We start from the raw sequence: 12,476 nt of genomic DNA on the forward strand, positions 1-12,476 counted from the left end.
TTCCAGGATGTATTCCAGGAGATTCCAGGCTTGCCACCGAGTCGAGAGATAGACTTCGTCATTGATTTAGCTCCAGGCACTACGCCTATTGCTAAGGCGCCGTACAGAATGGCACCAGTGGAGATGCGAGAGTTGAAAGATCAAATTCAGCAGCTGCTCAGCCAGGGATTTATTCACAGGAGTACTTCACCATAGGGCGCACCAGTACTGTTTGTCAAGAAGAAGGATGGATCTCTTCGTCTTTGTATTGATTACAGAGAACTGAACAAGGTTACTATTCGCAACAAGTACCCGTTGCCCAGAATTGATGACCTGTTTGATCAGTTGAAGGGAGCTACTTACTTCTCAAAGATCGATTTGAGGTCTGGTTATCATCAGCTACGAGTCAGAGAACAAGATGTTCCAAAGACAGCATTTCTCACAAGGTACGGATCTTATGAGTTTCGTGTTATGCTTTTCGGTTTAACGAACGCTCCAGCTGTCTTTATGGACTTGATGAATAGAGTATTCAGAGAGTACTTAGATCAGTTTGTCATTGTTTTCATCGATGATATTCTGGTTTACTCTAAGTCGGAGAAGGACCATGCCAGACATTTACGCACAGTGTTGCAGACACTTCGAGAACATCAGTTGTTTGCGAAGTTTGAGAAGTGTGAATTTTGGCAGAAAGAGGTCAAATTTCTGGGTCATGTAGTGTCAGAAGAAGGGTTAGCAGTAGATCCAGCCAAGGTTGCGGCCGTTATGGAGTGGGGACAACCTACCTCACCGACAGAGATTCGCAGTTTTCTGGGATTGGGAGGGTATTATCGCAGGTTCATCCAGGGATTTTCCAAAATTGCGGGTCCACTTACTCATTTGACTAAGAAGAATGTACCATTTGTATGGGATGATTCTTGTCAGACTGCTTTTGCTGAATTGAAGAGTAAATTAACTTCTGCACCTGTCTTAGCCACACCTCAGAGTGGAATCGAGTATTTAGTATTTACCGACGCTTCTCTGAAGGGTTTGGGTTGTGTGTTGATGCAAGAAGAGCGACCAGTTTCTTATGGGTCTAGGAAGCTTAAGCCTCATGAGCTTAATTACCCGACTCACGATCTAGAGCTCGCAGCAGTGGTTTTTGCCTTGCGTATTTGGAGGCATTATCTTTTGGGGGAGACTTTTCGATTGTTTAGCGATCATAAAAGTCTACAATATTTGTTCACACAGAGGGAACTGAATATGAGACAGCGCAGATGGTTGGAGTTCGTGAAAGACTATCATTTCTCTATACAGTATCATCCAGGGAAAGCGAATGTTGTAGCAGACGCACTCAGCCGCCGACCCTATGTCAGCCTTTCAGCTTTGTTTGCAACAGAGTGGGATGCTTTGAAGACTGTTGATGAGTTAGCAGACGCTTTTATGGCATGTGTGGTAGTAACTCCTTCTATCATTCATCAGGTCATTCAAGCGCAACTCTCAGATCAACAGTGTATTGATCGGGTTTCGGAGTTAGCCTCCGGAGATGTTCCTTTTTATTCTATAGGGACTGATGGAGGATTGAGGTACAAGGGACGTTTAATTGTGCCTTCAGCTGACAATTTGAGAAATGTTGTGATGAGAGAGACACACACTTCTCAGTTCTCTGTACATCCAGGGGGAGACAAGATGTATCAGGACATGAAACGCCAGTTTTGGTGGGCCGACATGAAGAGAGACATAGCTATCTTTGTCTCTAAATGTAGCACCTGTCAGATGATTAAGATTGATCATCAGAGACCGCCAGGATCGTTACAGCCACTTCCCATACCAGAGTGGAAATGGGAGAGTATTTCCATGGACTTCATAGAGGGATTACCTACTTCACAGCATAATCACAACTCTATTTGGGTCATTGTTGATAGATTGACCAAGTCCGCTCATTTTCTGCCTGTTCGTTCAAACTTTACGTCAGAACAGTATGCTAAGCTGTATATTGCAGAAATGGTGAAACTTCATGGCGTACCATTGTCCATCGTATCAGATAGAGATTCGAAGTTTGTATCAGGATTTTGGAGGAGCTTTCAGCAGGCTTTGGGTACAGAACTTTATCTTAGCACTGCCTATCATCCTCAGACAGATGGACAGACTGAGCGAGTTAATCAGATTTTAGAAGACATGTTGCGGGCATGTGTTCTTGATTTTAAGGGCAATTGGGAGGAATATTTGCCGCTTTCAGAGTTTGCTTATAACAATAGTTATCAGAAAACTATTGGTATGGCACCATTTGAGGCTTTGTACGGTAGACCGTGTAGGTCTCCTGTCTGTTGGCTTGGAGTTGGTGAGAACAGCTTTTTGGGTCCTGAATTTATTAAGGACACGTCAGAAAAGATCGCTATCATTAGGGATCGGATGCGTACAGCTCAAAGCAGACAGAAAAGTTATGCTGATCGTCGAACTCGTGTTTTGGAGTTTAAGGTTGGTGATCAGGTTTTGCTTAAGGTTTCTCCCATGAAGGGAGTAATGCGGTTTGGGTCAAAGGGTAAGTTATCGCCTCGTTTTGTGGGTCCTTTTATGGTTACAGATCGGATCGGGGCAGTAGCTTATCGTCTGGCTCTACCAGATAATCTTCATAGGGTACATAATGTTTTTCATGTATCTATGCTGCGAAAATTTCTACGGGAAGAAGATCGATATCAACACATTGATGTGGGTGAAATTGAGTTGCAACTCGATGCAACCTATTTGGAACAACCTTACTGTATTCTCGATCGTAGGAATCAGATACTGCGCACGAAGACTATTTCATTAGTACGTGTACAGTGGAGTCATCATAGTGAAACAGAGTCTACTTGGGAAAGGGAAGATATTATTCGTGCCAAGTATCCAGAGCTCTTCCATATAGGTATGTAGTGAATTTCGGGGACGAAATTCCTTTATTAGGGGGGGACGAAATTCCCGTATTTTATTAAAGAATTTAGTTTATTTAAATTCATTTATGTGTGGATTTCTTTACCTATTATTGTGCATGCTACATTATTATATGAAGTTCATTGAATGGTGCATGTAAATTAATTGTGTATGTTAAAATAGTAAATTTATTCATTTAATTGTGCATGTATTATTATTATTAATTGTATTTGTTGATTATGTTTAATTAAGCATTATTATTTAATTAAAGTATTATATTTGTGTTATAAAGTATTATGATGATATAATGTATTCTTATGTAATAATAATAATAATAATTATAATAGTTTAATAATAATAATAATAATAATAATAATAATAATATAATAATAATAATATAATAATAATAATAATAATAATAATAATAATAGTATTAAATCATAAGTCATGATGAAATTAGAGATTAGGATATGATTTCATTAATGTTTATGGGTAAGACTTGAAGCCATATGGTTGGGAATGTGGTTAATTAAATGCAAAATTAGATATTTGTAATATTTATATTATATAAATTGTATATAAATTAGCTAGCCCACCTTAGAAGGAATGGAAGGGAGTTAGAAAAAGTTATAATTTTTAGTGAGCCATTGTAAAAGTGTGGAAAGGAAGAGAGAGAAAGAAAGAAGCTTGGACCGGTGTAGAAGAAATTTACCCGACTACGCGCAACCGACGGATTTATTTTAAATCCAAAAAGGCAAGTTATTATCTACTTTTCCCCTTTGAGTCCATAAATTATTCATTACATTTATTCGGCTATTTTTTTTTAGTTAGAAACCATGCTAGGACAATGCTAAATTAATTATTTAATTTATTAAAATAATGTGATATTAAATATTTAAGGGTTAAATAATTTATTATTGGCCTAGGTAATTAATTGAATCTTAAGAATTGTTATTTAAAGCTTTAGAATTTTTTCTAGAATTTTTGGGCAATTTTCGGAATTTTTCTGTATTTTCCGGCGACCTTCCGGCGAGTTTTCCGGTCGCCGGCAGTGGGGGAGATGACCGGAGTAATCCGGTGTGATACGGCGCACTATAGTTACTGTGCGCATGGATATCCGGCCGTTAGATGAGTAACTAATCAGCAGATTGATTCGGTGTAGTCCAATACACCATAGGATGGTGCGCGCGCGAACCAGGACCCTTGGATTAGAAGAACTAAGATAGAATTATCCAGTGTAGCGCGCCCACAACAAAGCCCATGCAACCACCGAATCAGGAGCCGCCGCGTCAGCAAGAAGCATTAGAGGGCGCGTAGAAGCGCGTGCGCGCGCGTGGCTGATGCCAGACGCGCGTGGGGGCGCGTGTAAGCGCGTGCGCGTGTGAGAAAAATGGCGGCGCGTGTGGGAAGCTCTAGGAGGCGCGTGAGGGCGCGTGTGGGGTCTCTACAGCTACTGGAAAAGTCCAGAATACCCCTAGGGCCTATTTTGTAAATTCCAGAACCTTAAACGTGGATTTTTTGGTACTGTGTTGGTATTTACGGGTTTAACGGGCCACGAAATTATTATTTTAATACCCGGTAATTATTCTTATGGCCGATTAGTCTTTTCTAAGCATTTATTTGCTCGTTTACAGTACGGATATTAATGTGATTTATTTAACGACATTGTTAAATATAGATGGTGTTATTATTTTATTAAATGATATTAATCATTGCTTTGAAATTTAATAATGCCATGGTTTTCGTCATATAAATTATCCATGTTATATTATGGGATGTTTATACTGTTAATCATATATAAACCATGATTATTAGGCTGTGTGCATTTCAGAGAATAAATGGACTGTTTTAATTATGTCGCATTTATATTATATGGATGTGTTGCCATATAGAACCATGTGAGCTGGCTAATAAGTTTAGACTCATTTATACCTTATGCATTCGTTGTGATAGACAGATGTGTGGCTGTCGGGGTATGTGGTTTAATATTATTGGCATGTGTTGCCTAATTGACATGCTCAGTATATTTAGTAATATTATTGGCATGTATTGCCTAATTTATATGCTCAGTATATTCATCAGTACTTTGAGAGGTGTTATCATTGTGTAGTTCGTTATAGTCTGTGTTGTCAGTACCGTGCACCATGTATAATAGCTGATCTCCCGGGTAGGGAAAGGCGACACTTAACCACCTAGTGTGAGTCTAAGTGATCACCGTCTATTCTGGTTGAGATCATGTTATACATTGGATAGTTCCCTTAGGATGTATACAGATATAGTACTCATCTGGATATAAAGGATTAATTTATTTGATTCTCTGATTTGGGTCATAGTAGAGAGGACTTGCTCGTGGGGTTGACCCACCATTGTTGTTATTTCAGGATACGGTTAGTACCCGTTCCAAGGTTGAGGTTAGCAGTGAGGGACCACCATCCGAACTCATCTACTCTTACGATCCAGTTCAGGGTAAAAGTTTTATGTATTACTTCAGTTTCAGTTTTTTTTTTACTTTTGACGTTGAACTCTCCGGTTTATATTTAGGGATCCTTGACATAGGATTTCCAAGTTGTAATGGAGTACTGTATTAAATAAAGGATGGATGGATGTTGTATTATTTAGTATTCCTTTCCTGTCTAAATTCTTTTATTACCATCATTTTGTATTCCATGCTTGTATATTGCCAATTGTTTTTGATATCCCTCGTTTTTCGTGTATAAGTCTGATCAACTTATGCGTGGAAAATGATGGGGGTGTCACAGTGGTGGAAGGTGGTGAAAGGCGATGGTGGTGGAAGGTGGTGCTAGTGGTGAAAGATGATGGTGGAATGTGGCGGAAGCCAATGGCGGTGGTGGCAATGTTGGTGGAAGGCAGTGGCTGTGGTGAAAGGCGATGACAGTGGTGGTGGTGGAATGTGGTAAAAGGTGATGGCGATGGTGGTGGTGGAAGGTGGTGGCGGTAATGGTGGTAATGGCGGTGATGAAAGGTGATGGCAGTGGTGAAAGGTGGTGGTGGTGGTGGTGGTGAAAGGTGATGGCAGTGGTGAAAGGTGGTGGTGGTGGTGAAAGGCGGTGGCGGTGGCAAAAGAAGATAGTGTCGGTGGTGAAAGGCGGTGGCGGTAGTGGAAAGCGGTGGTGAAAGTCGGTAGCAGTGGTGGAAGATGGTGGTAGTGGTTGTGGTGGTAAAAGGCGGAGGTAGTTATGGTGGAAGGTGGTTGTGATTTTTGGACTTAGAACATGAAGGGTTTTTTGGGAAGTTGATTTGCTTTTCTAAAAATTTTTACTTGGGAATGGAATGACCATTCCATAGGTTTAGTTGTGAAATTGATTTTCATTCTCAGGAATTGATCTTTATTCCAATGGAATGACCATTCTCACTTTAAATTGCATACCAAACAAATAAATGATTGGAATGAGCATTTCATTTCATTCCATTCTTGCACACCAAACACAGTATAAGGGTTGTGCCTCACTTACTCTGATATACTTTATTGTTTGTCCCACTCACCTTTTGACTTTCATCGTAAAAAGGGGGAGAAATGGACCTAGAACAAAAATTACTATATCCACCTTACATCAATGCAATCAAATTGAGGAAATTAATTGTGCAGTAAAAAAATTGTGGCTACAAGCACACAATCATGATCAAAAGAATATGTAAATTGCATCAACAAGCATAATATGGTAACATAACTAGTATTTAACCTAACAATTTTTATTTATCAAATCAATAGAATAGATAATGTTAATAGTTTTATATTTCGTGCGTCCTAGTTTCATACAATATTGCATATATAGGTCTTTATGTTAAATGTTATGATGAATTAATTTAATTATGTAATTATATACACTTTGCTAAGACTATATATTAATAATAGAAATAAATAATACAAGTTAATTTTTTTGACAAGTAAAAAATATATTTAAGCTAATATGCAACTCTATAATTTTTTTTAAAATTTTTGTAACTTCATCACTCTTTTAATTTCATTTAAAATTGGAATATCATAAAAAATAATAACAAAATAGTATTTAAAAAATTAATTATTATAATATATATAAACAAATTATAAAAATTGCTACGGTATTTTTTGTCACATATTTTTTATTAACATTCATTTCATTCATACTTTACCCGCACACACAAACACACACACACACACATATATGCATATTTTTACCATTTACATTTTCTTATGCCAAAATTTTAAAAGCATTTTTTAAGGAAAATCAAATTATACCCATACTAATTTTACTTAGGGATGGCAACGGGGCGGGTTTGGAGCGAGTTTCCCTAAATCCCACCCCGTCCCGTTTAATTTTTGGCAAGTCCATGCCCGCCTGTGCCCCGCAATGGATTGGATTTTCATATCCATCCCCACTCCGTTGGGAGATATTGTGCCCCGTGCCTGCCCCACTAACAATTTTTTTTTCACAATTTTCTTGGCTCAGAAATTGATCTGGTGTCCCCATTTGTCTTCCACAATTTTCTTGGTTGAATAGCCTAAATAGAAGAAGACGAAGAATAGATCAATCCCTATGCTTCTAAGAATAATAGATTTAATAAATTATAAAAAAGGGCGAAGAAGAATAGTCTACCTACGTGAGTGCGTACGTGGATTTACCTGAGGAAGAGAAACAGAGACTTAAGAAACAGAGATATTAAGCCTTAAGAAATTAGGGTTGTAAGAAATGGGTAACTGGGTAAGTCGGTAAAATAAGTTATTAATATATATATATATTAAATATAGTTATATGCTTAGTGGGGTGGGCGGATATGTATAAAAACCCTTACCAGCCCCGTGACCTGCAATGGGCACAAAATTTGTATCCATGTCCGCTCTAACGGTATAAAAAGTTATTTCCATATTCGTTATTAAAGGGGGCAGGACAGGGCGGGTCCTGGTGGAGCGGTAAAAATTGCAGTGTTTCTTGTGTAGGTATAAAACATAAATAAAAATAAAAGGTACGAGAGTATGAAAATCCTCTTTAAGAGGGTAGTAATGTCATTTTCTCACCCATCCCCCGCCCATCAAATACCCTAGTATCCCAGCAACCTCTCCTATATAAGGATTCTTTCATTCTTCACCGCCCCGCCTTGCCTCATTTTCTCTCTCTAAATCTGCATCGTACACCGGCGGCTGGAAGCCAAACTCAGAACCATGGTATGTCTCTCTATATTCTGTATTGTGTTTCTTTTATCTATATTTGATTACTGTATTAGTCTAACATATATGTTATTCGTACCAGGCTTCGGAGAAGAAACTATCGAACCCAATGAGAGAGATCAAAGTTCAGAAGCTCGTCCTCAATATCTCCGTCGGCGAGAGCGGAGATCGCCTCACCAGAGCTGCTAAGGTACTCCTTGTTATATCTCGGTGCACACCCATCTCACGATTACAGTCTCGTACTCAGCTATTGATCTAATTCCATATTCGTTCACTCACAGGTCTTGGAGCAACTCAGTGGCCAAACCCCTGTTTTCTCCAAAGGTGACTTTTCAATTTAATGCTTCGTTTTGTTGTTCAGACAATTTTGGGTCCTGGACTTTTTTTTCCCCTCCTTTTTCCATAAAATAGAAGTTTATTCTGAGCTGAGTCTAATTAGCATTACATATTTGGCTTATTCGATGTGTATATATCGTTTCTCTCTTTTTGGGTGATCTGAGCAACTCAATTCATAAGATTTATTATTATTTCTCTGTCTTCCCAGCAATCTAACTATGGGTAACTTTGATTGATTGGGTTTTGTCAAGCCTGTGAATTAATAATTATTTCTATTCAAATTTAATCTTATTTCCATTTGAAAATGTGGATAAGGGACAGGATGATAAATGTAGATAAATATATATATTTTTATTTCATCTGAGAAAGTATAGATCTTTTATGCTAATCGAAGCCTAAAATCAATATCAGTGGGCTGAGTTGAGTTTACAATTATTTGAAACTATATCAACTTAATTTGAGTTCAATGTGACAATGCTGTTTCTCCTTCAAGTAGTTTTCACATTTTATCTAAGTGACAGTACATGTGTTATGTTGCTGTTGCTGTGTGTAATTAGCTTATGTCTTTTTGGGTGATCGAAAGAACACAATTCATAAGATTCGTTATTAGTTCTTTGACATCTCAGCAACCTAATTATGGACAGCTTTGATTAATTGGATTCTTCTCAAATCTGTGATTTCAGTAGTAATGTTTCATTTTATTGGGATGAAAGCTTGATGAACCGTTCGAATATAATTTTATTTCCGAGAAAATTTAGGAGAAGGGAAGGATTATATATAAATGTGTATATACATATACATATACATATATATATACATATATATATATATATATATGTATATGTATGAATCTTTTATGCTACTCGGAGCCTAAAATCAATATTGGTGTAGCTGAATTGAGTTTTTCAATTATTTGAAATGAATCCACTTAATTTGAGTTCAATTTTGTTTCTCCTTCTATTAGTTTTCATATTTGCTCTAAGTGACAGTAAATGTGTTGTTGATTGGTTGAGCTCTTATTTTTTTTAGTAATTTTTTTTTTTTTTACTATCTATGATGTTATTTTTATGCGGATATCTGTTGTAATTGAACAGCAAGATATACTGTGCGGTCTTTTGGAATCAGGCGTAATGAAAAAATCGCATGCTACGTCACGGTCAGGGGTGACAAGGCAATGCAGCTTCTGGAAAGTGGGTTGAAGGTGAAGGAATATGAGCTGCTGAGGAGGAACTTTAGTGATACTGGCTGTTTTGGCTTTGGTATTCAGGAGCATATTGATCTTGGAATTAAGTAAGTGGTCTCTTTAACGATGTTTCATTTTTAATGAATTGAACATTTGTCACATTGAGCAGTTCTTTTTTAATTCCTAAGTAGCATAATTTCAATATATAATTGTGTGTTGTTTCTTCTTTTTTGAATATTACAAGTAAAGCAGTTTGGCAATAATTTCCCACAGTATAATGTATTGATCAACAAACAGACTTACGACATAAGTTATTTTCAGTTGATTATAGATCATTTATAATTAAGCTATTTGTCTTTCTCCCTTTCCCCAACTCCCTAACGGGAAAATGTTAATTTGTGGAATTTACTTGCATCTGTTGTTGAATGAGGTCGTAAGTTATTTATAAAAAAATTGTATGCGTAGCCAGGAACTTCTGTATGCTAGGGACATGATCAGAACAATCAACCATTTATGTGGACTGTGTATTATGCTTGGGAATGGGATATTTGATTGCTTAACATATTATTTGCATGTCGCTTTTAATATATTTTTAGGTTCCTGATCTATATGATGTATAAGTGTATGGAAGAAGTATTGAGGTATTGAAGAATTAAAAAAGGTCTATGTTTGGACGGTAGTTTTAGTGTTTCTCATTAGGTTCTTTCAAAGTCCAACTATAGAATGTGTAAAGACGGAAAATGGGTAGAATGATTTGCAAACTGCCCATATTTGGATGGGAGCCTACATAAATAATTGGACTGGGCTGTGTTTGGATTGGTTCCTCCATCATGAGTCAGATTTCATTGCCATCACTTGGTCAACCTTTTTCTGATCATGCCTAGTTGGGTTCTTTTACCCGAACTTGAGCTGATGACAAAATATGATCTGTATTGGCAAAATAGGACAGCAGACACTGCAATTTAGAAAGTATAATGTTTCAACATATACTTCTATTATATAATTAAATATATAACTATGATTAGTTTTTTAGATTTCTATATTGTGAAAGATGATCTTCCATAAATTTTGTAAAGGCTCTATTGTATATATTACTTCATCTTCTGTATTTCTGTCTTTACAAAATATATTCTTATCTTGTATTTAAAAATTTGGGAATAAACTTTGCTGAGTCAAGTATCCTATGTTAAAAGTGTCTGCTGGTTGCTTAACTCGTGATGATTGTGTGTGTGCATCTTCATAAAAGGGAGGTTAATCTTTTAAAAAAATATAACGATCTTGTTATGAGGATTTCGAGGAAGATATTTATTGTGTTTGTGCTGCAAAAGTCGTGCACTTAGAAGTCTCTGTAATTTATTGTTAAGTGTCCAACACAATGAAATTGATTTTGAATTATTGGCACATTCATAAAGTTGTCAGATACGTGTGTGTTTGTGTGTGTGTGTGTGAGAATTCATTAAGTGTCCTTTAACGTGTTTGTCAAGCACATGGCACCTATATAGTGTCCGTGCTTCGAAGGTTGCCATTGCCCGTTTCAACACAGTTGTTTTCTGAGTCATACTTCATGTTCCATTTCTAATATTGTTTTGCGATGATCATGTTGCAAATTTAGCAACATGCTCGCACACACTCTCCATGTTGGGCTTGAACTGCTACGGGGGTAGAGCTCGCACTACCTTGGCCAATGGCCCAATTAAAATTTCTTAAATAAAAAATTTCCTTTTGTCCTTTCTTAATAAGGTAGTGCCTCAATATCTATGTATTAACTGCATATCTATTTCTGGCTCCCTTCTTTTATTTGAATGGTTATATTTGCTATCAGGTATGATCCTTCAACTGGCATCTATGGCATGGATTTCTTTGTAGTGCTGGAACGCCCAGGCTATCGTGTTGGTCGTCGTCGTAGGTGCAAGGCTCGTGTTGGCCTCCAGCACAGAGTCACAAAGGAGGATTCCATGAAGTGGTTCCAAGTCAAATACGAGGGTGTGATCCTAAACAAGTCCCAGAATATCGGTTCTTAGATTTCAAACGGTATTGGACCATTTCGAAGTTTTGGTGAGCTTAAATTTATGATTTCTTCTAGCAAAAGTCATAATCAATCTTAGTTACAAATTTTAATTGTGTTGGTTTCTTTTGGGAACAAGCGCATATTATCATTATTCAATTTTCTTCTAAAGAGATTTCTGAGCTGTACTATTTTTGTAGTTCACAGTATTTAGACTGCCAAGACTATTGTGAGAAATGATGTTTTATGATTTTATGGTTGTTCTGGCTTTTTACTCTTGCCAAAAATTAACAAAAGAAAAATCCTACCTTTAGTCTTCAACTATTCTAAAGTTTGCAGAAACTTTCCTACCGTTTGTCCACTGTCAAGAAATAGACGATTGTAGTTATTATGTGCACAGCGCATGACCACATATTTTACGGTAATACACTTATGTTGGCTATCGTAATCTTTAACCCTTATTAATTATCATATGGTATAAAATCTGATCCATCTTCCATTTGCCTCGGAATAGAAATTCGTATTTGCCATTGTTAAAATTCAAAAATGTGTTTTACCCATTATATTTAGCTGCATGGAAGGAAATTTTAATTTATATTTTTGTAATTTTTTAACTATATATATTTTTTTTCTTTCAATTTCATGAGCCTGTTTGGGATTGGTTCTCTATTCTTTAAAAGCCGTTTGGGATTGCTTCTCTACTCAGTTTGGGATTGCTTCTCTACTCTTTAAAAGTGTGTTTGGTACTTTTAATGATTACCAAATTAAGCATGGTAGAGCGGGATTGCTTCTCTACTCTTTAGAAGTGTGTTTGGTACTTTTAATGATTACCAAATTAAGCATGGTAGAGTGACTTAATGAAGTTAGAATTTTGAATTTTTAAAAATTGAATATTTTAGGTAATTCTTTTTCATTATTCAACT

General features: G+C 36.8%; 1 protein-coding gene across 1 annotated transcript; it reads left to right on the top strand.

The window, feature by feature from the left end:
• The first annotated feature begins 7,905 nt into the window (after positions 1-7,905).
• Positions 7,906-11,806, top strand: LOC132311268 (large ribosomal subunit protein uL5). Its single transcript, XM_059809104.1, has 5 exons — positions 7,906-8,026; positions 8,112-8,219; positions 8,311-8,353; positions 9,460-9,655; positions 11,371-11,806. The coding sequence occupies exons 1-5, from the start codon at positions 8,024-8,026 to the stop codon at positions 11,567-11,569; spliced, it is 549 nt and encodes a 182-aa protein (XP_059665087.1). The 5' UTR covers positions 7,906-8,023; the 3' UTR covers positions 11,570-11,806.
• Positions 11,807-12,476: the final 670 nt, after the last annotated feature.

The sequence above is a fragment of the Cornus florida genome, unplaced genomic scaffold (genome assembly GCF_030987335.1).
Source record: "Cornus florida cultivar Cherokee Brave unplaced genomic scaffold, ASM3098733v1 CherokeeBrave_3.0.0_Hap2_Chr06, whole genome shotgun sequence".
In the NCBI taxonomy this organism is placed as follows: domain Eukaryota; kingdom Viridiplantae; phylum Streptophyta; class Magnoliopsida; order Cornales; family Cornaceae; genus Cornus; species Cornus florida.